The sequence below is a fragment of the Copidosoma floridanum genome, unplaced genomic scaffold (assembly GCF_036245765.1).
Source record: "Copidosoma floridanum isolate Cflo_tuat_1 unplaced genomic scaffold, Cflo_Japanese_pri ptg000004l, whole genome shotgun sequence".
Lineage (NCBI taxonomy): Eukaryota > Metazoa > Arthropoda > Insecta > Hymenoptera > Encyrtidae > Copidosoma > Copidosoma floridanum.
In genome coordinates this window covers 32,601,453-32,628,327 of record NW_028321881.1, presented here as the reverse complement: position 1 = coordinate 32,628,327, position 26,875 = coordinate 32,601,453, and the positions used below count along the sequence as shown (strand labels likewise).

The 26,875-nt window shown below is 32.1% G+C and overlaps 1 protein-coding gene across 2 annotated transcripts in view; it reads left to right on the top strand.

Moving 5' to 3' along the window:
• The window catches only part of LOC106644921 (uncharacterized), a 115,253-nt gene that overhangs the window by 74,390 nt on the left and 13,988 nt on the right, over positions 1–26,875 (top strand). The window contains exon 2 of one of the 2 annotated variants that reach the window (XM_089598024.1): positions 11,057–11,903. The exons of the other annotated variant lie outside the window; for it this stretch is intronic. Coding sequence (XP_089454150.1) covers positions 11,125–11,903 — 779 coding nt within the window. The 5' untranslated portion in view covers positions 11,057–11,124. The remainder of the gene's footprint in view (positions 1–11,056; positions 11,904–26,875) is intronic. 2 annotated transcript variants of the gene reach the window in all.

Here is a 26,875-nt window from a genome sequence, read left to right as displayed (position 1 = left end):
ATGCGCTCGTACGACTGCCGAAAAGTACGCTGGAGCCTCGTCATGCTGATACAACATGACTCTTCGAACTGCCAAGGGAACGTCTTCCAGGAGTCCTGGTAAATCGTTTTGTAGGAAATGCAGGTAGGCAACACTCGTAAGCCTTGGTAGTAAAAAGAATTGACCAATCTATAAAAATAAGTCGATGTTACTTGTGCTACCAACTTAACAAACTAATAATAATATTTTCAGTGGTTTCATTAATAAATGAACTCTTAGGTAATTATTAATAATTATACTCAAAAGCTATTTAGTTTCTAATCGCCAATGCCTACACGCCTGAAAGACTTATTTACTAACAAATTCACTAAAAATCTGTTTGGTTTCTAATCGCTGATGCTTACTCGTTGAAAGATTAATCAAAAAATAAATCCCCAAAATATCTGTTGGGATTCTTATCGCTGATGCTTACTCGCCTGAAAGATTTTGCACAGGTTTAGTTTGTCTAATGCAAAAGACTTAAAAGTGCGATGTAAATCAAGGTTTAATGGCGATCCAATTATTGATTACACTTTAAAACGAGCGACATTCACAAACAAATAACAAATTGACTCTTACTGATTTACCCTTAAACTACGGACAAGGGTTACATTAATCTGTAAAATCATATTACATATCGAATATGCAGTAATGTTTAACGTAAACTGTATTTCTGAATCGTGATGTAATGGTGATTTAAAAATTTACTGATGATTTAATGATTTAACCGTGATTTAAATCACTTAAATTACGTAGACAGCCCCTTGGTATCCGACCAGGGTTGACTCAATAGTCTCTTAGGCATGGCTTTACAACTTCTGTCAGGCCCAGGAACCACTCTATGCAGATGCACATTTTGGACGAAAAACTACTGCTATCACAAAAAAAATCAAGTTCCTTACGATCAAATCGCCGATCATTCTAGCCCAAACGTTGATGTTCCAGCGATATTGATAATTTGTCTCTCGTGTCAAATGAGGGTTTTCATCAGCCCAATAGTGGTGGTTATGCTGGTTTAGCATTCCATTTTTTGTGAACGTGCACTCGTCCGTCCACAGAATGGTGTTCACAAAATTGGGGTCAGCGCGCAATTGCGCTAATAAACCACCACAAAAGTTCACTCGCGGCTGTCGATCACGAAACAACAACTCCTGGATGCAACGGTAGTGATACGGGTGTTTAGCTGTTTCCCGGATCACCGTTTGGACGCGGCCAACGGAATTGCCAACTTGTCGCGCAACGGCACGTATCGAGGTAGTCGGATCATCATCGAACAGATCTTTAATCTGCTCCTCCATTTCCGGAACTAAAACATTGCGCGGTCGTCCTGCATCTGCATGAACTGGTAAAACACTACCCGTCTCCATAAATCTTTGGTGCACTCGCCCGATAGTTCCTGGATCAGGATGGCGTCTGTGAGGCTAACGAGCATTGTACAACCGCGAAGCCGCTTGTAAATTCCCGTCCCCAACATAAAAAAAATGGATCATCTTCCACACTGTACTGATTGCAAGCTCGAACGCGATTCATTGTGCACGGCACGAGTTATACTCTGAGACTGTGACTAGATCTAATTACTCGTAAGAAAGAAAACATTCGACCATGTGATTTTTACATATTTTGAAAAACAAAGTTTAATCCAGTCAAGACAAGTTCTAGCGTCAGAACTGCCAAAAACAGAAGTATTCGCTAATGTCACAGCCACTTGTGGAATCGAGCACGAGCAGCGAAAGGAAGCTTACAGGAAAGATCGAACTTAGTAACCTTAGTATAAAAAAATTAGTAGCTGCCAATTGAGCTACATTGAGTAACAATGCACCCAAAAATTATTCCTCTACATATTGATGCTAATCCAGTGAAGCTGAATAGAAATAGTATAAATTCAATTATAATTTCGCATAACTCCATGAAAAATAAAACTAATCGTCAACCACACGTCAAATACCTGATTCTCATTTATAAGCAAAATACGCAGTGAAAAAAAGGTATTTTCAACTTAGATACTATGTTAATTTTTTTACTTTTAATCAATGTATTAGCAAAAGGAACTGCTCCACTCGCAATTCTCGTAACATAAAATTAAATAAAAGAAAAGAAGTTTTTTGTAGATTCAAAAAACAAAGTAATCCTTGAAGCAAATGCAACTCCATCACGTGTTTTTCATTTTTTCATAACCCAGCAAAGCTTGGCTTGCAAATGCCAAATAAAAATAAAGAAATTACAATTTGTTAGTCTTATGCCAATATCTGTCACGCGCATGATTCTCAAAAAATTACATTTTCATAATTTCTAACGGAATACGAATCTACTGATCGCACGGTTTATTGCATAGAAATCAATAATAATAACGGAAGAAGAGGCAAGAGCGTATCAATTCTGGATTTTTTTTGTAGATTTGAAAAACAAAGTAATCCTTTAAGCAAATGCTACTCCATCACATATTTTTCATTTTTCGACTGTTAATTGTCACCTAGTAGCCCTGCTGCATGCGCGCGTACTTACCTAACTCGAGTAACAGTGAAACATGCACCAAAGAAATCACAGCAAGTGTTCCTTTTACTCTTTAATATCAACAACTTGTAGTAATAAACAAAGGGACAAATTTACTTTCTCATACCCGCTTAATATAACGCAAAAAGGTATGAAAAATGACTCAGAAAGAAACACGTAAAGCTCATAGATTTCCAATACTTTTTTTTTGCATTCACAACTAATTTTAATTTTCGGTTGGATGCTGTTCCGCCCGTGAAGTCAACTCTTTTTCCACAAGTTAACTGTATTCTGTAGTACAGCTGAATACATGCGATACATGTGACAATAAAAAAAGGGGGAAATTTACTTATCATACTCACCTGATGACAACAAGGAAGGCAGGCACAATGCATCAGAAGAAAACTGCACATAAAGCTCATTGATTTTTAATGCTTTTTTTACATTGAAAAAAAATTGAATTTTTCGTTTGGACACCGTTCCGCCGTGTAGTCAACTCTTTTTCCACGAGTTGAAGGCACTCAGTAGTTCAGCTAAAAACGAGCGAAATCAATCCGCAAACCAGAAAAAAACTACATTATGTTATTATTTAATAAAGTAGAAGCTCTCAATCACGCTCACATTCGCACGTGGCGTAAATACCTACCTACGTCGTATTGGTAAAATAAGCTGCACACAAGGAGATAAAATGGCAGTTTGCCTGAATACATACTGAATTCTGCGTAATTAGAATGAATTTTGGAAAAAAAAAATTTTCCAAGGTGGCTTGACCTTGGTATCTGTAAGAACCAAAAAAATGAATCTAGCTCACCTCGCTATCATATCAAGTCAATGCCATTTTTCAAATTTGACTTACGTTAAGAAGAGAAATCTAAAGCTCAAACTTATTAACAGTAATGTTTTATTATTTCTGAATAGGTTTTAGTGTCATGCTCAAGTGTAATGTAAGATTTGGTGAATATGAGCTCTCGTGCTTGAGAGACTCTAGAGCTCACGCCAAATGAATGTGCTTCACTCGCGCAATTTTATCATACTCTGTTATTTGTATTTTACTTTTTCAAAAAAAGAGCTTATTTTGCCGTAATTGCTAAATTAAGAGAGAAAATGTTGCATTTAACCTGTATTTTCTTTTACTTGAAACTAAATAAAAAAAACCTGCAATCAGACACTATTTTTACATGATTCAGCTACATTGCTTAATGCTCGCATCCTTGATCTGCCACAAAAAAAGAGATTCTATTATTTATTAACAAAAAAAGAATGTATTAATCGCGTGCATGATCGCGCGTTGCGTACGTACCCACCTAAAGCAGCAGTAAAACATGCAGTGAAAATAACGAAGCAAGTATTTGCTCCGGCTTTAGTCCATTTTAAATTTGCAGTCATAAATAAGAAATAAAGCTAATTTTTTGTGTCATAAAAAAAAAAAAATGTAAAAAATAATTAAAATTGAACATGAGACAGAGCATCGTATCTCGATGTTTTTGGTATATTCTAGAAAAAATTGAATACTTTAAGTAAATGCTACTCCATCGTGTATTTTTCATTTTACGACTGTTGCTTGTCACTTAGTAGCCCTGCTGCATGCGTGCGTACATATCTACCTCGAGTAACAGTAAAAAATGCATCCAAAGAATTAAAGAGAGTCTCCCATGTAGGTTTGAAATATCATCATTTTATAGTTCTTAAAGAAGGGGTTAGTTTATTTATCATACTCTTTTGATAAAAAGTAAGAAGGCAGGCGAAATGTTTCAAAGAAAACACATAAAGCTTATCGATGTCCAAAGCTTATTTATATTAAAAAAAAAAACTTAAATTCCTCGTTGGACGCCATTTCGCCGTGTAGTCGACTCTCTTTTCACAAGTTGACTGTATTCTTTAGTCCAGATAAATACGTGCGTGATCAATCCTTAAAACAAAAAGAGCTATAATATATATTTTTTTTAACAAATTCAGAAGCCTTCGATCATGCTCGTTATCGCACGTGGCGTACGTACCCATGTCATAGCAGCGAAAAATGCTGCACACAAGAAGAAAAAAAAAAAAAAATAGTTCACCCACCTAAAATAAGTATTTCAATTTGTGTAATTGGAATGGATTTTAAGTAGAAAAAAAAAATTATAATAAAAAAAAAATTGATCTGGTGGCTCGAACTTGGTACCTATGGGTCCAAAAGATTACACTTAGCCTACTGCGCTATCGAGTTACTTGGGCACGATTGTTCAGATTTTACATATCTTTAGAAGGAACCCTTGAAGCTCAAGTTAATTATAAGTAAAGTTTTATTCTCCTAATAATAGGGTTTAGTATCGTGTTCACGTTAATTTAAGGTATCGTGAATATGAACTCTAGCATTTCTGGGACTCTGGAGCTCACGCCGAATGAATGCGCTGCACTCGTGTAATTATCCCGCACTCTCGTATTTGTAATTTGCTTCTTCGAAAAAAAAGACACTTTATTTTGTCATAACCTCTCAATAAAAAGAAAAAATGTTGGTAAAAATTTAAGGAAGCGCATCGAATCTTGATGGCTTCTATTTTTGTACAAAAAAAAAATTCTGTTGTCAGACGCTTTTTTATCATGTTTCAGCTGCCTTGCTTCGTAATTATAAATTATAATAAAATAACAACTCTTAACTTGGAGAGCAGAAAGTCTCGCTCGCAATCTCTTTCGTTTTTTCTACGCAAGTAAAGAAAAACTTAATACAGATAAGTTTATTGTTCAAGAATAAATAGTCAAACAAGTGAACTTACTGATGGCCTGGGCTGGCTTGTAGCATATTAAATGAGTACTCAAATAAATAACATTTCTTATGGGAACTAAAAAGTTCGTTAATGTTGATGTTAAAAGGTAATCCATTCATTTATTTATAACTTGAGGAAAAGTCATAAAATTATAATGTTACTGAGTGCTTGGTTACATTTTAATCTGTGATTATTGATCATACTAAAACAAAAGAGCACTACTTAGCATTGATGCTTGATTGCCTCTTATTCATGGCTCATAACATGGAGAAAAAACAATTAAGTCACTTACTGCTGATGCTTGTTCGCTGAAAACGGTAAAATAACTTTGCAGTAATACTCCCCCGTTGCCTTATCATCAGTTCATTAAATGAAATCACCAATTATTAAAGTTATTTACCAATAACAATTAACCACCTGCTTTTTAATGATAAGTAAAATAATTGTTCTTTTATTAAAATAGTTACCATTGAGTCTCCATCACTTGCTTGTTAATAATTTATGATGTTGTGATAAAAAACTACTTAAATACTTAACTCCAATGCTTAATTATTTACATATTATTAATGTATGAATTAGTTACAAAAGAACACGAATGCCTGTTTACCATGCTATCAAAAGTGTGCTAAGTTATTATAAGTAACAGGTCAATTACTTACTACTTGTATTTTCGTACCGTCTTGTTAAATAGTTCATCCAGTTACTATAAAAAAATAAGAACTTAGCGCCTATTTAAAAAAATAACTGCACGCTCACTCCCTTACGATCAATTTACTATCGACCGCAGTCATAGTCCTGTTTTGTTTTAAAAAGCCCGCATTTTTTTTCCCTGAGCAGGTGAAATACCTGCTGTATCGATTTTTACTGTGGTATGATGAACATTACTCTCCCACTAAAAATAAGTCTTACCTATTTCGCCTGCTTCTACTACTTGCCTCTCTTCTCTTCCCACTAAGTAAGGCCACGCCCCGATGTCGCATAGCTCTCGTTGATTGGTCGATTACGCCAACAGTTTATTCGTCATATTGTTTAAACAACGCATCCAATCGGAAAGGTTCAATCATCTTTTTTGTTCATCTCAACGAGCTTAATCGCACTATATTATTTTCCGGGATCAATTTTGATACACCCTGTATAACAATATTCGCCTTTTCTCTTTTATCAAGAGCTCAAAGTAACTATAAAAATTGGAGAGTGAGTTCTTTTGCGTCTTTTAAGCGGATGTAAGACTTAGTTCGGTGACTAAGCTGTGTAAGAAAAGCTCGAGCAAACGAGTCACTGTAAACTCACCTAAAAAGTGAATCAAGGAGGAACAAGAAAGAAAGAACCGTTGACTTGGGTTGTGACGTTAAAAGCAGAAGCCTTATTATTGTCATCGCCACGAGTGCTCTCGTGTAGAATTAAGAACATCGTTGCGGTCAACCTTGTAAGATCTTGCGAGTACGTGCGTGCAATCAGCGGCTAACCAACGATCATAGAAGTAAGTCAAGTTAAGGAAACTATAAATTACATATCATTGTAAATGCGAATCTAAAACTTTATTATTTATACCATTTGTAAAATTAACTACTTCTAGCTTTTTTTAATTTATTAAATCATCAGATAAAACATAACTTAATAATTGACTAAATTAATTTTCTTGATTCAAAAACATTTTAATTACTAAATTGTATAAAACGTTTTAAGATCTAATAATTCTAATTGATTGACACATAATTCTTACCTTAGTGAGTAAATTGATTATCGAGGAAAAATGAAATAGACACTGTACGACAAAGACCTTTACTAGGACGTGAAATAAAACGACGAATAAGATATGCTTCTACCGTATGACATAAGACATAAACTTTAACAGTAAGTCAACGCTAGCTCAGCGTACACCACTCCATTTACATCGCTCGGTGAAACGTAACGTTGCATTGCCGAGACAACGATTTCAAAGAAAAGTTTACTGTAAGTAAAAGCAAATAAGGCCTTCGGGCTGATGGTTGGTTTCTGACGAACAAAAATTAAATTTTTTTGTTTGTAGAACGAATCTACGAGTTCCGCCCTTCACTTATAGAAGTTCGAACGTAACACATTAATGTCTTTTTATATCGGAAGTATGTGAAAAAATTAGAGCATTATTTTCTAATGTCTATTTTTTTATCATCGGTCTCCCTTAACATTTTTTTTCTTGTACTATCACACACTCATTTAACAAATGATCAAGCCTTTCCTCCTTAACTTTACATAGATTGCACATTCGTTCCTCGTCACTTAGCTAGTATTTGTTACCACTTTCTAAATTTCCACAACGCGCTCGCGCTACTTGACTCATATTAACCCCATTATACTGTTTGCTTAGATATTTTTCCCTCTTCACCGGCATCAAGTCCTTGTATCTACTGTTATATTTAGATCCTTTTATTTTTGCTTCTACCATCTTGTTATCTATATATTCTTCATACGCTTATATATGACACTGACAAACTAAGTAATATTCATTTTTGACTGTTATTGTATATAATTTTTTTATAAAATGAATTAAAATAATGCCCTAACGTTTTCACATACTTTCGATAAAAAGACATTACTGTATTTAATGTGCGGTTTGTATGAATAACTAGTCAAAAGTTAATGTTACTAAGATTGATTTAGTCAAAGTACGAGTACTAAACAGTATTATACTACGACTCTCATTCAAAACGTATGTTGCACCAAAAGAAAAATTTTCTTGTTCTTTCTGTTTTGATTTCAAAACTTTTCAATGCTATATATTGATCAGGAAAAATACTATTTAATGCCAATGTATAAAGGCTACAGAAATTCCTTACAAAATGTCGACACCCCGGACGAAGACAATGCTCTACTTCGAAGTCTGGACGAAAACTATGCCCTTTTCTTAAGTCCGGACGAAAACTATGCCCTTTACTCTAGTCCGAACGAAAACTATGCCCTTTTGGGATCTCGGACGAAGACTATGCCCTTTTATTGCGTCTGGACGAAGACTATGCTCTTTTGTGTAGTCCGAGCGAAAACTATGCCCTTTTTTCTAATCTGTGAGAAGATTATTCCATTTTCTCCGAGTCTGAACTGAAATGTTGACCTTTTCTGGACCCCGTATGAAGTGAAATTTATTTAAGCTCACCCTACATTTGTGTTTGTAATTAGATATAGCCAAATATATCTATATAGTGGTTGTTGCCTACAGTTTTCATAATATTCACTTCACGCAATCTTTTAAAAAAGCTCATTCTCTTTTTTTTCAAACACTTATTTAAACTCCAAATACTGAAGCCGCTAGACCTGCTAAGAATAATGAATACGTGTTGTTTTTTTACAAAGAAATCCGTAGATACTTTAATACAAGTATCGCGAAACCTTAATATAAAATGTTGAATCGTTTTTAAGAGCTTCGTTTTCGTAAGCCTCTTCCAGCGTGCTAGTAGCTGTTAGCCGCCAAAAGCATGAGTCAGCAAATCTGAAAGGTTTTTTTGTTTTAGGGGAAGTACAACACAAGAGGGGTCAGTAAATAATATTAAATATTTTTTACCTTAGTTTTCGTCCAGACACGGGTATAGTTTTAGCCCAGACTCGGAACAAATGATATAGTTTTCGTCCGGACTACAAAAGAGGGCATAGTTTTCGTCCGGATGCGAGAAAAGTGCATAGTCTTCGCCTGGACTCGAAAAAAAGGGCATAGTCTTCGTCCGGGACCAAAAAAAAGGCATAGTTTTCGTCCGAAATAGAAAAAACGGCATAGTTTTCGTCTGAACTCTGGAAAAGGGCATGGTCTTCGTCTGGGACCCAAAAAAGGGCATAGTCTTCATCCGGAGCGTCGATGTAAACTCAACACACCAAACTCACCTAACATTTCAGTTTTGTTAAAAGCTATTTTTGTGTGGATATCGTAACTTTTTAAGAAAATATCATTTTTCAATATTTATTTTAAGAAACTTAATTAAATAAGATATTCCTCATATTAAAAAGTACTGGATAAAAACGAAGTCTGTACCACGCAGCTACGGTGAGATACAATGGTTTCACTAAATTAACACTTAAAGTTACTCATATGAAGAAGTTTTGGATGTATGAATATGTGCAGAGATTAATTTGTACTCATAGTTCATAAATTCAACGAACGGAATAAATTTTCTCAAAAAGTACAGTTTCAGGATTATTATCTATGATGCTTTTTCTTCTTTTTCTTTTATCAAACTACTTCATCATTTAATTATCAGCAATGTTTTCTTTAAACTAATTACATAAATTAAGTAACTCTTTCCAACAAAATTTTTGGATAAAATACTTAGTGATCATACGCATAAAAAATTAAAATGTGTCATTTATTCAACTATAGCTTTAATAATTATGTCTTTCTTATGTATTGATGAAATCAAAACATTCCAAATCACAGTTATTTAATAACGAAGTATTTTTCACAATAAATAATTATTTATTAAAATGGTGTACAAGTTACTTAAACAATTATTTTCATTAAAGAATTTCTTATTTTTCTACTACTTCAAAAATTCATTAATAATGTGTGATTATGAGCTACCCAAATCGCTGAGTTAAATGAGGCTTATGTATACAGCTTATTTTTCGGGGCACTCCGGGAAATAATAAAGTATTAATGAATATTGTAATAATAAAGAATACTTTCTCTCTTATCGATCAGATTATGTTGACATTACTACAGCTGTGTTCCACGATTTATTGTAAGCTGATGTTTTATTGAACAATAAGTAAATCAGTTAGTTTCTTGATTGCGTCTTCGACTCATGACACACAGTTAAGAAAATGAAAAATAAGGTTATGTTTAATTCGTCCGTTACCTCGTATCTTCGAGCTCCAAATTATGTCCCCAAACGTGGGCTTGATTAATTATGAGGAACGGTAAAGATAAGTGGCAATTTTTCTTTACCTAATAAAATAGTAATTTTTTAAGAAAATTTGGTTAATTAATTACAGTATTGGTATTATTGATTATTTAAGGGACAATTTTACTATGAGAGAGTCATGCATCCGCCCCCCTCTTCTGAAGCATCTGTGTTCTTGACCATTATTTGAAAATCTGCATGCCACTGTAAAAGGCATTAAATCATTGCCTACTTATACGATATCCTAGTGATTTGGTCTTATAAAAAACACCACAGAGTTACCGAGGAGAAAGTGACGGAGTCGAGTCTTGAACTTGAGCCCTCCAGGGAAAGCAAGCGCTCTACCATGTTAGACATGGGGAACTCCCAACACTGCAAGCTATCTACTGTAAAATTAAGAAGTACCTGTAGCTGATGTCACACTGTTGGCAGCTCTGCTTAATTTTAAGAACACGCCTATGCCAATTATACACAGGAAAAATTTGGCTCGCAGCTAACTTAACGATAAGACCATTTCTTGAACACTGAGCCTGAAAAAATTTGGTTTTGACCATTTTTAGTTACACATTCCTCGTTTTCGTTGTTCTAACGAATTCCTGGCCTATATTTGTCAGTAAAGCTGTGAAATAAAAATAAAAAGACTGAACTGAATCAAAAAACATCAGGCATACCGGAAAAAATACTCAGTTTACGATGATTGAAAATTCGAGTGTGCAAATCTGAAGTAAATAGTAGCGTGGTCACCGAAGCTTCGTCTGCTTTCTCAAACTTACCTCGTCGCGCTCCCGTGCGACTTGATAAAAGTTACTTGACGTCTTTAACTTTTTTGATAAACTGTCTAAACGGATGCTAGTTTCTTTAAATGTTCATATAATGTGCCAATACATTGCTTAATTTTTTTAAAAAAGTTTTTTCACAATGTTTTTATTCTTTAAACAGGTTTTTCCTTAAGTTTGGGTACAATTTTGTCAAAGAAGAGTACGAAAATTGTATGGAAATAAAGAAAAATGCCAAGACCAGCAAGAGTAAAATGTGAAACAATTTTTGAAAATCTCAAAGACCTTGATATTTTCGATGAAAATGGAATGTTAAAGAAGAGGAAAGATTTAGTGTGGACTGAAGCAATCAAAAGAATGCCTGAAATAAATTTACACAATTTATATTTATTTGTGTACCAAGACAGAAGAGACATAAAGACGAATTTGATGAAGTACAAAAATATAGACTGTATTGTTCCGAAAAAAAAATGTAAAAAAGAGAACAAAAAAGAACCAATTTCTAATTATGATGAACTGTGGGATGACCCGGATTTCTATGAAACGCTTGATAATGAAAGTAACCCTGATGCACTAAGTGATTTTGATACAATGATAACTATTAAAGAGAGTGACCAGTATAAAAATACTATACAAAAAATTGCAGTACTCCCCTTTTCTGTCATTTACTGGCATCCTTATCAGATAAGCTTATGGTCTGATTTGATAAACATTGAGTCAACTGTCTCTATGATTGTACTGGATAACATCATTTCTAATATCAAAGGAAATTTTGAGACTTCTCATATATACCTGTATGCTCTCGCTGTTAAATTAGATAGTACAATCATTTTACTTTCTCAGATGATGAGTGATTCAGTGAATTCACTTGAAATACAGTATTTTCTAGACTCTTGGCTCCAAGGAGGCGCTTCAGTTCCACCAGAATTCGTTTGTGGATATTCTTACAGCTTACTCGATGCTGCATCTTTATCTTTTAACTTCTGCTCTTACGATCAGTATAATTTGAAGTAAGTACTAGTGTAATACATAACAAAAGTTTATTCTCATAAGTCGTAGGGAGAAGTAAAGTAAACTGATATGAAATCAATTTTCTTACCAGTATTATATTAATAAATACTATCAAAGCTACTGTATGAAACTTTTTTCACTGGGAATTGCTTGATTGCGTAATTTAAAAGTTTCATGAAATATCTGGTCCACAGTCGAGCTTATGAAAACTTTCTAAACTTATACCTGCTAATTAAATAAGACCAGTCATTGAAATGATGAAATTTTTATTTAATTTTATTAATTTACTTAAATTTGTTTATTACACCCTCCGCCACGTAAGGTTTCTTTTCTTAATTTGAATTAAACTTATGAAAGTACACTGATAATTTCAAACAAATCTTATGCTGCGTATAACAATTTTTCTACAAATTAGTAGTTTAAAGTGAAAAATGAGTTGCCTAAACAAACTTGTATTGGATAAAAAATGTCAGTATAATAAATTACCTGCATGATTACTTGCCCATCGATATAATTAGATTATTTTCTAATATGGTGTGTATCATCAAAAGAATGATTCATTTTACATTTATAGAAAGTTTATATCAGTGCACAATCCATCAAAGAAAAAAGTTTTCAAGGTGGTCTACTTATTTTTTAGGAATAAGCACCTCAGGCTGTATTCGTGTTGCACGTAAAAAAATTTTTCTTCTAATTAAGAGTAAACTATAGCTGACTTCTTAACAAATTCACCTGTTAAATTTGTTTGTAATTGTAGGAGATCGCTTTTTTTTAAATTAATTTCTATTTATATGCTTTTATTGCTTTTCTGTACTAAAAAATTGTAAGATAAACAAAAGAGTATTCAAAAAAATTGTAAGATAAACGCAAAAAAAATGCTTTGAATATTAACAATGCACTATATTTTTTATGGACGTGAGGTGATAATGTAAGATATAACTTTGATTCAGATGTAAAAAGTTAAAAAAGGTTCTTAAAAGGTTCTTCAGTTAAAAAAAGGAACTGCTAGTTGTTTGAGCGTCTTTGAATAGCGTTTATGTATGGTAATAGTGCTTAACACTGCTCAGAGCACAATTTATGATGGCTCTTTGCTTAATGACACGTATCTGGTTATGAACATTAACATTATTAGCAGAGAAAATTACTGAAGTTAACTATACATATATCTTCCTATATTATATAGTTAACTCAGTAGGGCATTCTACACAAACCCCCCACCGCCCCCCATTTGCCCCAACCGCCCCCCCCACCAACCCCCCACAAAATAAGGTAAAAATCCATTATTTTCTTGCTTATTTTGACATATTTTAGTTTTTCTCAAAACCCCCCACAGCCCCCCACCGACCCCCACACATTTTTTTCATGGCCCCCACCGCCCCCTCACCGACCCCCCACAAAATATTATATGAATAGTATAGAAGTATGGTATAAGTCTTTATTCAAGCCAGGGGGTTCAACCACGTATGGCTTCATGGGATAATAACAATGTATGTTTTAATATTTAATCAAATAGTTACAGAATACTGCACAACACTATAATTAGCTAAACTTAAATATAATCAATTGTTTTTCGATTTACTGGATCCCTTAGTTTCTTTGTCAGCATAAAGTTTTTGGTGAACTGACTTTTTTTGTTAGCATTTTGTAACGTTGCATTTTGCCAGCCCTGTCAATGTGTTAAAGTCTATTACCACATTCCTACCAAATCTCATGGAAATATTGTATAGTATTTTTTCTCAAAACATCCCACATTCCCCCACCTACCCCCTATGGCCCACCCACAGACCCCCACGAATTTTTTCATGGCCCCCACCGCCTCCCCACACCACTTTTTTGAAACCTGACCGTGATTATACCTTAACCTATCTTTGGACAAAACCGTCTTATTGCCATGATTTATTTTATCGTCAAGAAGAAATTTAAAGTCATAAATTGATTCATAGGGGGTTGTTGCGCAAAACATCATTATTTATACAACTAAGTACGTTTAAAAACCAATTTATATGGAGTTAACAATATTTTGAAACCAAATAATATATACACATATATTGGTGCGCATAATTATTATATTATCATCACTTATATAGTCCTTTATTACACAATTCTTCTTTTTAAGAACATAAACTTAAGTTAAATTTAGAGTATCATTAATATAAACAATGAAAGTTTCGCATCACTTTATGAGTCATCTTATAAAGCCTGATGAAACCACGAAGACTTACGTCCATTTTTATTTTGTTTTGGATTAATGCTGAAATTGGTACAATAGATGAACTCGATATACATTCATGATATGTATTACTAATTAATAAATTTTACCTATACATAAAAAAATAATAATTAAATCATGTTATGAATATTAGATACATTATTATATTAAAAATTTTCTTTCCAAACTATATTTTTAATCTCTAAACTGTTTTCTCTATCGACTTGAACAAAAATTCCATTTTTATTTTTGCACTTTGATAAAGCCACGTATAATTGACCATGAGAAAATAAAGGTTTTTTTAAGTATAATCCCACATTATCAAAACTTTGACCTTGAGACTTATTTATAGTCATAGCAAATGCTAAAACTAATAGGAATTGTTTTCTATATAAAATAAAAGGTAATGATGAAGTATTTCCAGTATTTAATGTAATTCTTGGAATAAAAACTTTATTACCAATTTTTTCTCCCGTTACTATTTCGCCTTCTACGTTATACTTCAGTAATTTAGTAATTCGCAATTGTGTACCGTTACATAATCCATCTGATATACTCAAATTTGGAATTAACATTACTATTGTACCTATTTTTAATTTAAGTTCATGAGGTGGCAAGCCTTCACGAATGTTATTTAACATTTCTACGGGAAAATTTATATAAATATTATCATCTGATTTATCAACACCTTTATATGTTGCAGTATCGATGCTGTAATAAGTTTTAGTTTTCCCATGTAATTTACTTAAAATCTTATTGTTTAAAAAAAAAGTATATTCATTATGTAAAGTTAGTATCACGTTATTGTCAAAACAGTTGCTGTAATTACCAAATATTTTGGTACAGACATCATCTGTTATCCAGGATTTAGGAATGTTAAATGTTTCTATGTCCCCTTCTCCAATTCTTAACAATAATTTTAAAAATTCGTTATTACTAAAACGGACATTATTTTGTAATCTTAAAATTTTGAACAAGTTCCATAAAAATAATGATTTAATAGTTTCTTCTATTATTATAGTTATATTACCGTTTTTTAAAACTGGAAGGATGTGTCGAAAATCTCCTCCTAATACTATTAATTTATCACCAAAGCAAAGTTTTGTACTACACAAGTCTCTCAACGTTCTATCAACGATTTCTAGAGCTTTTTTTGGAATCATAGAAGCCTCGTCCCATATTATTAAATCAACTTCCCTTAATTTTCTTTTTCAGTTTCAAATTCTAAAAATACACTTTCAATATTATCTAAGTCTAGAGGTAAACGAAAAGTTCTATGACTGGTCATACCTCTTGGTAGTAATACAGATGTAATTCCTGTCCAAGCCATTGACAAAATATTTTTACCTCTAGAAATAAAGTAATAATGAGTGTCTTATATAAGTAGGTTTTTCCGGATCCACCAGGACCATCTATGAAATATACTTTTTCATCTTGTTCACAAATAGTTTTAAAAATTTTTCTTTGATCATTTAAATTTGTGTACATTATATCGAACATTTTTTTACTAAAAGATATTTCCTCAATATTGCAATTATTTATATAGTTACTAATGGTTGGTGTCAGTAAACTAAAAGACTCACATGATTTACCTTCCGATACCAAAATTTGATTAATATGTAGAAGAGCACAATTATTATTATCATTATCAAAGTCTTCCGTAAAATATTTTTTATATTTATTCCATATTTTATCTCCTTGAATGTTTTCTGAAATCAAAAACCAAGCAAAAAATTGTCTTAACTGGTATGGAAACATAATTGTTATGGCTTCTTTAAAAATATTGTCGATTTCAGAATCATGTTCTATTAAACCTATTGCAATTGCAGTATCCCTGAAATCTTTATATGTTATTCTATTATGTTTTTTAACGTCTTCAAACGATGTAGCCCCATGTAATTTATTTAAAATAAGTTTTAAAAAAAAAAGCTCATGATCTTTTGGAAATACTATGTTTAATCTACCTATAGCAATATTTTTCAGTGTAACTTTCCTTTTTTTCCAAATTTTAAGTTTATTGTCAAAAATGTAATGTTCTGGAATGTTAACATATTTTAGTGATTTTGCAAAATCATCTACTTTATTTAATTCAAACCAAGCTGTAAGGGGTGTTTAATAATTTTTTATTACATTTTTAATATTATTTTCTTCAAATATGAGTTTTTGTTTATTTTCAAGATGAACAGCTAGATTAACAACTGTATGACTTTAACCACAAATTGGATATTCTTGAAGTCTCCAAGCTGCTTCCATTGGACTTACATATCTAGCATCTACGTAACTACTTATTGTACTTTATATTGATACTGCTTTGTATTGATGCACAATATTCGGAAGTTGAGGGGTTGGTGCGCAGTGCGTGCAGGGGGGCGTGAGCCCCACTAGTATATATATATATCCCTATATTATATCGTTATTTGTGCGGGGTATTTCACATATCCTCTAACAGCCCCCCCCCCGTCCACCACAAATAAGCTAAAATTCGACCGTTTTCACCGTTACATAAACATATCTCACTTTTTCCTAAAATCCATCACAGCCCCCCACACCATTTTTCTTGTCCTCCCACAGACTTCTCACACCACTTTTCTTGTCCCCTTACAGCCTTTTTTATTAATCTTGAGAGGGCCAAAAAACCAATATATTGGGATCTCGATTGGGACCTACATACCTACGTTATTGAAACTTCTAGACTTCCTTTAGATCTCATTAATATAGAGAAAGCTTATACATATCTGCAAACTCCTTTTACTTGCTCTATTATCAAATAATATTTAGACTCAATCTTGATAATGTGGAGCATGACTATTTATTCATAATTAAATTACGTAATTTAATATTTCGCTGTCTCTCTGACAGCCTCTTCGAATTAATATTCTAGAATCATTCAGAATAAAGAATAAAACTTGAAGAAAATTTAATACAAGTATGGACACCTATGGCGCCTATCACTTCGTCCTCATATCGCAACTCTTTACTTAGTTCTAATAACAATCAAGTTCTTAAATTATAAAAAGTAAAAGCTCAGCGATCTTAAATCATCGAGTGGTATACCTGCTTCTGCAATCACGTGACATATAACTTACTTCTTTTGAAACAATATACTTTCGCAAAACTTGAACTACACGTGCAACCTCAAATAATCTTATAAAATGCTCATCTTACAAAATCAATTCCCACAAGTATACCAAATAATGTGATTATTCAACAATTTCAACAGTCTTTACTGTGGATGTATACAGGAAATATCATACACAATTTCGACAGCAACTTGTACTTGATGTAAAATTCGAGAGATCAGCAGTTTTAACCATCAAATACTGTGAGATTATTACGCATACCTTTTCCTTTTTGGAAGAGTGTTTTTTGAAGAAAAATAATACCATGAGCAGATTTTATCATATATTATTGAATATGATGTTAATAAAAATAGAATATGTACATACAAATTTTAAATATTCATTTTTAAACTTGGTAAGGAATACTGAAATAAATAAATTTTTACATTGGCGGTTTTTCAATATTCCAAAAGAATGCAATTAAAGTAATATAAATGAATTTCAAGTAATTCAAGATTTTTGAAAATAAACTTTTTACTTATTACGTCGGGGGTTAGCGCACGAAGTCCCACGAGCGCGCGCGCGTGTGTGTGTGTTCAAGCAGTCTTTATCATAATCAAAATTATTTACATCATATGTAGGGGTAAGTGTACCTATCACCGTGGCACGTACTGAAAATTCCAACTTAAATGCACCATAAAAAATGGTATACTAAAATTTTTTATTAAATCTTACATAATCTCTTGCGGAATATTTAAAAAAATTTTATGAAGCTAAAACTGCAGTAAAATATTTTTAAAACGAATAAAAACGGTATGCTGGTATTACCGTGGTTGTGTACCTATTACCGTGTACATTTTACCGCGGATGTCCCAATCACCGTGTCCGTATTACCGTGGATGAAGAAAGTTGTATTTGCGGAATATAAAAAAAAATGCAAATTTCACCTACATTTTCTACATGACTTATTTATTGTTTTAAAAAAATTTTACTTTTTTTTGTACTTGCTTATTCATTTAGTAGGAATCTTATACATTTTTGAGCACTCAGCAATAGATTTTCCAGAATAGATACTTTTCAAAGCTAATTTTAATGTCTCTGGAAAGTAACACTTTTGGTTTTTCTTTATTTCGATCGATTTCTTGCCTTTCTTGACTTTCTTGCCTTTTTTCCCTTTTTTAGTTTTCTTCATATTGGTTACGTTAGATCGACGTGCTTACCTACCAATTGTTCACGTGTTAACTGTCGTGCGTTCTGTAAGTATAGGGTTATGTTTACGTACGCTCACCGCGGAAATACGTACACAATCAGTTAATGAGCGCGTTGTACCGAATACCGTGGAAAATAATTATTTACTCAAAATATACACAAATATTTCTGTTTGAATTGCATCTACATTAACGTCATTTTAGATTATTAAAATTAAAAAATTATTTTATATGAAACATTTCTTATTTTGAGCAAGTAATCATCAGTTTTTTAAAATCCACAGTAATAGGGCAGGGCACGGAGATAGGTACACTTACCCCTATTGGCTAGTATTTGTACTGGATTGAACGTTAAGAGCTATAGTAAAATAAAGAGATAAGATGAAAAACCATAAAATTTGAAATTATATTATGTTCAAATATCAATCGAAAGTCATCAAATTTAGAAGTGATAATTTTTATTAATAAGGGATAGTTACAGTTTTTATAATTCTAGGCAATCGATCTATAAAGTTTAGCGAGTTCTTAAAGAGAAGGAAGTAGAAATGTAGATAAGGTATTAAAAGTTTACGATTGGTGAGAATCTACATAAAAAAGTGTATGATTTTAGATAAAACTTTAGCAGTGTGTGTGCCCAAGGAAAAAATGTTTAACTAAGTAATATTGGAGTTTTCAGTGTAAACTGACGAGAAAGTCCATAATATAGTCATTAGTCCGCTCATATTTTCTTATTTATTATCTATTCTCAAATAAATAAATGGTGATCTTTATTAATTTGGAATGAAGTCTTATGGAGCTTTGCCCTAAGAATTAATTGTTATGGATTTTCTTAAATTATTTCCACTTTTATTATATACAAAATTAATCGTACGTTTCGTTTTTCATGAAAAAATTTCTGAAATTCGGTAAAATCATGTATGTATCCTTGTCTAACAATCAGCGTCTTATACAAGTAGCTCTGGGTTTTCTATTCTGTTTTGTTAATTGTTATCTAGAAAATTTATTTTTCATTAATTAAATATTTTTTACTTTTTCTAAAACTTCAACAACAATTGGTCAAGAAAATTCATATTTTTACTTCCGCAAAAAATTTCAAACGCCAATTCGTAACCCAATGAAAATAAAGTTTTATTGTATAATGTTGCCAACTTTATTAATACAAATGAAATGAGCAGCTATATCAAAAGAGTCAGTTTAATAAAAACGATCGGTAGATTCACTATTTGTTAAGATTTAAGCATTTTTAGATGGCTTGTTACGGAATCCACGTATCTTTATTATGATCGAAATTGGAAGATATTGCACTTACATGTGAAAGAAATCACCAATCGAAATGGCGAATCAAATCACCCATATTTTAAATAAGAATCAATGAAAAATTTATGTGTTTCGTAGGCTCTTACAGAAGACCATTAAACTTACAAATCTAGGAACCAAAAAAAAATTAAAAGCTTTTTAGTAATCATATAGCATAATCTTTCATCAAGTTAAAATATTTGCATTTGGTGATATTATAAGATATTCTGTAGAGAAGGTCATTGTGTATGCGATTGACAAGAATAAAATGTCTACTGTAAGCAAACACATTCTTAGGATGCGTGCGCAACATTCAAGCGAAGACAAGTATATTGGACATGTACAAGAAGCACTAATTATTTTTTTCATCTGAACAAAAGTTATGTATTTATAATCAATGCGTACACACTTGACAATACATAAAACACATTATTCATAAATACATAAATACAGATCGAATAAAAAGTTATGCATACCCATAAAAACTACTTTTAATAAAAGTAGAAGGATAGACACACTGCTAATAAAAACCAGCTGAATTTGATGCCAAATCGTCAGCTGATTTTTTGACTGTGCAAAAAACTACAAGTCCTATCAGTGCTAAAAATGTAAGTTCCAAAAGAAAAACTCTTTTTGCCAATATTAAAATTATGCATTCTAAGACTTTTACAGTAGAATAAAAGAGCGGAAAATTAAGATGAGCTTTCAAAAATTTTTGATAGCATAAATCAAAAGTTTCGTACACTAAAAAAGTCCCATCAGTGCAAAAAAATACAAGTCACACAAATGCGAATCAATACGAGTCCCGACTACCAAAAATGCAATTTTCAATGTGAAAGGTATGCGTTTCGGGAAATTTGAAGTTAATTCAAAGAGTGCAGAAATTTATTTTATTCCATTCCTCCGCTAAAAGTACGACTTTTTCTACTGATTCCAGAGGAAAAAGTACAACATTTCCTTACTGCTGTAAATTGCATTTAGTGCCCATAGAAAAGTATTTTACTGTCCTCCGCATGGTTGGCACCCCCCGCGCTTAGCTCGGGAGCAATTTCCACGTGGATGACGTTAAAATACTTTTCTAAATAGCAGTAAATACGATTTGTAACATTAAGGTTAATAATAAAATCGTAAGTCATACTTTCTTAACGAGCGGCAAAATGTAATATTTTTTTCAAACTTTAAAAAATACGTATTCTGTTATAGCAAAAAAATTTAAGTTCCAAGTACAAAAAAATATCAGTTTTTATTTTCAAATGTTTTTCAGGTTAAGCAATTCTGTATTGATTGTAACGGTTAAAAAAGTAATACTTTCTTGGATGTAATAATTATAAGTATCGTTGGTGCGAGGAATTTAACGTTGAATAATACAGTCCATACGGATAATTTTTTTTTCCACTTTACAAATTGCAAGTTCCGTTACAGCGAAGATCAATTTAGTAAGCTATAAGTTATGAATTAAAATACAATATATAAAATTAAGCTATCTGTTGATAAAAATCAGATAATTTGTCAGCTGATGAATTGGCTGATTTGTGATGCCACGTTGTCAGCAGATTTTTTGTAGATTAAATTTTTTTCTTACTAACTGTTCTTCACTAACAAGTATTATTTACTTGTATCAAACAATTTAAAGCAATTAAGTAAGTAGATAACGATACAATAAAAACATTTGAAAAAAAAATTATAATACTTAAATACGAGAAAAACGTAAGTCCCAATTAAAACAATCAAACTTTGCATTATAAAAACATTGTGTTTTAAGACATTTTGAGTTACTTACTAATACTTAGAAAATGTAATTTAATCAAGACTATACATGGTGTAAACATACCATATACATGGTGAAAATAAAAAGTCCTGTGATTATAAAAAAATACATGTCTCACAGAGTGCAAAAAGTTACAAGCTGTGATAAAAAGAAGTACAATTTTTCAGGAAACACAATATGCGTTTTAAGGCATTAATTTATCGTATGTTACAAAATTTCAAAAATGTTATTTTTTCGGTTTTATTTCTTAAAAATTAACAAGTACCTCGATTACATAAAATAGAAGTTCCATGAGCGCATAAAATTAAAAGTCTTAGAAAGTGGAAAAATTAGTGGGCATAATAAAAAAAAGTTTAAAATTATGTATTTTTAGACATTCTAAGACGATTATAAATAATAATAGTCCGGTAGCTGAAGCATCAAAAAATAGCCAATAAGGAACAAATCGGAGATAGCGTCCAAACTTTGCAGATCGCTTCGTATTATGGTCTGTAAACATGGAAAAATAGTTCTGTCCAACCAAACCACGGGCTTCAATTATTATTAAACAATTAGTAAAAATTTACCATTTTTTTTCTTAGTTTTTCTCATATAATTTTTTTTGTGGCTGTCGGATTGCAAAAATAGCTAATGATATTTTGTTCGTCATTTAATTATCTACCAATCTGTGTTAATTAGATCATTGGAAGACTTTTTTTCGCGAAGTTATATTGCAAAAAAGTGCAAAAATCGTCGTTATAAATTGTCATTTTGAAACATCCATAACTTTTATAATGTATGATGAAAATGCTTCAAAATTTGGTATTCGATAGCTCTTATAAAGATCTTAAGCCGTGCTTAAGGCTTTTCTTGTATTATGAAAAATAACGTAAATAAACTATAATTAATTAAAAAATTCATTTGATTGTCCTGATCGTTAACATTGAGCTAGACTGAAACTTTAAAATGGATTTTATTCAGAATACAAAGGACTTCAATATTGTAAAAAAAAAATTTTTTTTTTCAATTTTTACCCCGATTTTTTTACAAAATTTAATTTTGCAATATTAACAAATTAACATTACTCGATCATTTTTTATTGTGGAGAAGTAGAACTAGTTTCATCTAATAGTGTATATTTTTACACAAAATTACAAAAAAAAATTTTTACGATATGATGTTTTTAACTATAATTATTAACAATTTAGTGTTTTTTGCAATTGTTTAATTTCTATCGGTTTTTTCGATTTGAAAAAAATATTATAGTATCTACATAGCATCTGTTGTTGTAATATATGATTTACAGATTTTTTAACAAATAATTGAAGTTAGAAAAAATTACTTATTTATACAGTTTTACGTGCGATAACGGCCTGTGTACGGCGGATTGCATATTTCAGGCGTTTCCATACCAGTTCTAAAAATCATATTATTTGATCTTTTACTTTTATTATTGTTTTGTAATAACTAAAAATACATAAACATACATTTTTATACAAAATTTATTATGTGAATGCAAGAAAATACGATGTACATGATATTTGTTGCATAAATTTTTTATAAAATACTATTTCTTATATTTTACGTTTTTTTGTTACTGGTGTGTGATCACTATCACTCTCGGTGTCATCTTCTATTTCGGCGAACAAGATGTCATCAGAATCGTCTTCTAATACTAATTCACTCATCTGGATTTGAATTTGCTCATGCTCTACGTTCTGAGTACTGTATATGTCGTTATCATCTTCATCTTCACTAAGAGACACTATTCTGTCTCCCATGTTAGCACAATTTTTACCTTTACAGTAAAATGCTTTTCCTAATTATATAGTATTAGAAGACGATTCTGATGACATCTTGTTCGCCGAAATAGAAGATGACACCGAGAGTGATAGTGATCACACACCAATAACAAAAAAACGTAAAATATAAGAAATAGTATTTTATAAAAAATTTATGCAACAAATATCATGTACATCGTATTTTCTTGCATTCACATAATAAATTTCGTATAAAAATGTATGTTTATGTATTTTTAGTTATTACAAAACAATAATAAAAGTAAAAGATCAAATAATATGATTTTTCGAACTGGTATGGAAACGCCTGAAATATGCAATCCGCCGTACACAGGCCGTTATCGCACGTAAAACTGTATAAATAAGTAATTTTTTCTAACTTCAATTATTTGTTAAAAAATCTGTAAATCATATATTACAACAACAGATGCTATGTAGATACTAAAATATTTTTTTCAAATCGAAAAAACCGATAGAAATTAAACAATTGCAAAAAACACTAAATTGTTAATAACTGTAGTTAAAAACATCATATCGTAAAAATTTTTTTTGTAATTTTGTGTAAAAATGTACACTATTAGATGAAACTAGTTCTACTTCTCCACAATGAAAAATGATCGAGTAATGTTAATTTGTTAATATTGCAAAATTAAATTTTGTAAAAAAATCGGGGTAAAAATTGAAAAAAAAAATTTTTTTTTTACAATATTGAAGTCCTTTGTATTCTGAATATAATCCATTTTAAAGTTTCAGTCTAGCTCAATGTTAACGATCAGGACAATCAAATAAATTTTTTAATTAATTATAGTTTATTTACGTTATTTTTCATAATACAAGAAAAGCCTTGAGCATGGCTTAAGATCTTTATAAGAGCTATCGAATACCAAATTTTGAAGCATTTTCATCATACATTATAAAAGTTATGGATGTTTCAAAATGACAATTTATAACGACGATTTTTGCACTTTTTTGCAATATAACTTCGCGAAAAAAAGTCTTCCAATGATCTAACTTACACAGATTGGTAGATAATTAAATGACGAACAAAATATCTTTAGCTATTTTTGCAATCCGACAGCCACAAAAAAAGTTATATGAGAAAAACTAAGAAAAAAAATGTTAAATTTTTACTAATTGTTTAATAATAATTAAAGCCCGTGGTTTGGTTGGACAAAACTATTTTTCCATGTTTACAGACCATAATACGAAGCGATCTGCAAAGTTTGGACGCTATCTCCGATTTGTTCCTTATTGATTGCTTCAGCTACCGGACTATAAAGTGTATATTTTTTTGGGATAACATTCTGAATAATATATAACTTTCATAATCATGAAAAAATACAAATCCTACGAGTGCAGTTCTGATGAAAAAATTATAATTTTGATATTATACAAAAAATGCATTGTAAGGCATTTCAAATCCACTATAAGTAGTCTGAAAGGTTGATTTTTTGTATTTTAATGCAAAAAAAAAAAACATGACAAGTTTCGAAATCAAGAAAAAGTACGAGTCCTACATGTGCAAAAAATCACAAGTCCTAATAAAAAAAATTAAAATTTTAACTGTACACAATTTTGATTTTAAAGAAACTTTTAATTTTCAGAGCGCGAAAAAAAATGCTCTTCCCGAACGTTTTAATCAACTTAAAACTACTTAACCGATCTTACTAAAATTTTGCATACTAATTCTTGACACTTCCTAGATGGTTTTGGTATAGTTTTTATCTTGAAAAAATAAATAACAATAGCAATAAATAACTTCAAAGTGGTGTAAAAATATCCTAGCTTTTCACTTAAGTTAAGTTCGATCCTTTAAGTGGCATAGAAGTAAAATCGAAGCTACCTACAATAGAATTTAGTAAGTCTAAATATTAAATCCTTGACCAAAGTACCGAATACTACAGTCGATCATCAGCAGTGCATAAAACATAGAGCTGGGAGTCGTGCAGCTGGGTATCCCAGCTACCGACATCGCTGTTCTCTAATGGACAAGCGACTTACGTCGAACTCCATTCTGAACCACCAGGATTGATGAGTGCCACCAACGAAAAGGTGTTCTCAATGCTAACGTATCTGGTAAAATAATAGGTGACGTTTCTATCCAGAGCACTATTTGCTCTAGTTTTTTGGGGTATCATGGCTATTCTTCCAACCTTTCTGGGGTTACCAGAGCAGATAGTGTTACAACAGCAAGCCAAGGAAAACAACCCTGAGAAGTTTATATATGGACCGGGAAATGACCCGAAAGTTAAATGTTTTCTGGCCAGTAGCATACCTTCCTACAGCACAATCTTTAAACGTAGAGACTCCAAGAGTAAAAGTCAAGCTACCCGCAACAGCTGTTCATCATCAAGAATAATAATGAGTAGCTGGAAGCTTTACCACTTCTCCTTTTCAGGGTTATCGTAAGTTTTTACGTTTCGTATCGACCCATCGATCTCATCGGTTCTTTTTAGGGTCGCCTAAAGACTAACAACCTTGCCAGTAAATACATTTTTACTATCATTTTTGGCAACGGTTTATCTACTAGAAAACTTAAGAAGGCAGCCACTATTAAACCAAGTCAGTCATTCATTGGCAGACGTCAAGAGCAAAGTTGTTCGTCGCAAGGCTGGGAACTCTGGCGACAGACAACTCTATATTATATTATTTTCTCGGTTGTAAACATTAAACTAGGAATCACCAGCCCTCTCCAAGGTCTACGCTAGGTGAACCTAACAGCTATGAAGGAAAAATAGACTTGAGGAAACGAGACAGTCTCCAACCGGCAAGCATCACGATCCAATCTCCACACCTTAGATCACGAATATAACTGAGTCTGCAAAAAATGAAGGTAATTTAGACACTAACGTTTTCGGCGTAATACCAGGAGACGTTGGGAAAAAGCTGTACAACTAATTCGAACGCTTCAAACATTGTAGTCTTCCTTTCGATCAGTATGGTGCTACAATAGCAGGCTGGAGAAAATCACCCTAAAGTATCTAGGTAGTGACGTTTGCTGGAAACTTAAGTCCAGAAAGAGTTTGGCTCACGGGTCCTTTTTCGGCTACCAGACATTGAACTACTTTGCTAACAAACATATTATAACTCAACGAAGTTGATAAAAAAACAGCCATTAGGGCTCACAAAAGTCTCAACCATGCCAAAACTCGCAAGAGGGCGATTTGGACGACTTGGAATTATCAGACAGTGATTGTTGCGAAGAAAACATACTATCAAAGATCCCCGCGCGGAAAACTTTGATAATGGGCCTTGAGCTCTGATAATGGAACGGATGTTATCTGACAACTTTTCCTGCAAAGAAGAAAAATTATGAAAGAAGTTCTAAAAAGATGCTGCACTGGAAACTTAAATGTTGGGCTTTAAAACGAACTTTTCAGAGATATCAGCTTTAGCTCTGCTACAACTCTGCATGAACTAGAGTTGCCTCGTCCTTATCGGAGTTTTTCGCATTGGAAACTTTGACGATGGGCCTTGAGTAAAGCTCATTTACCATATCAGCTGAGCACTGCTAAAAATCTTATTTGACGGTGTTTCTTACAAAGATATACGCTATCAAAGATCTTCGCGCAGGAATCTTTGACTTTAAATCTCAAGTCAAACTTACAAGGATGTGGGCTACGTTCTGCTGAAAATCAGTAAGAACTGGTTTT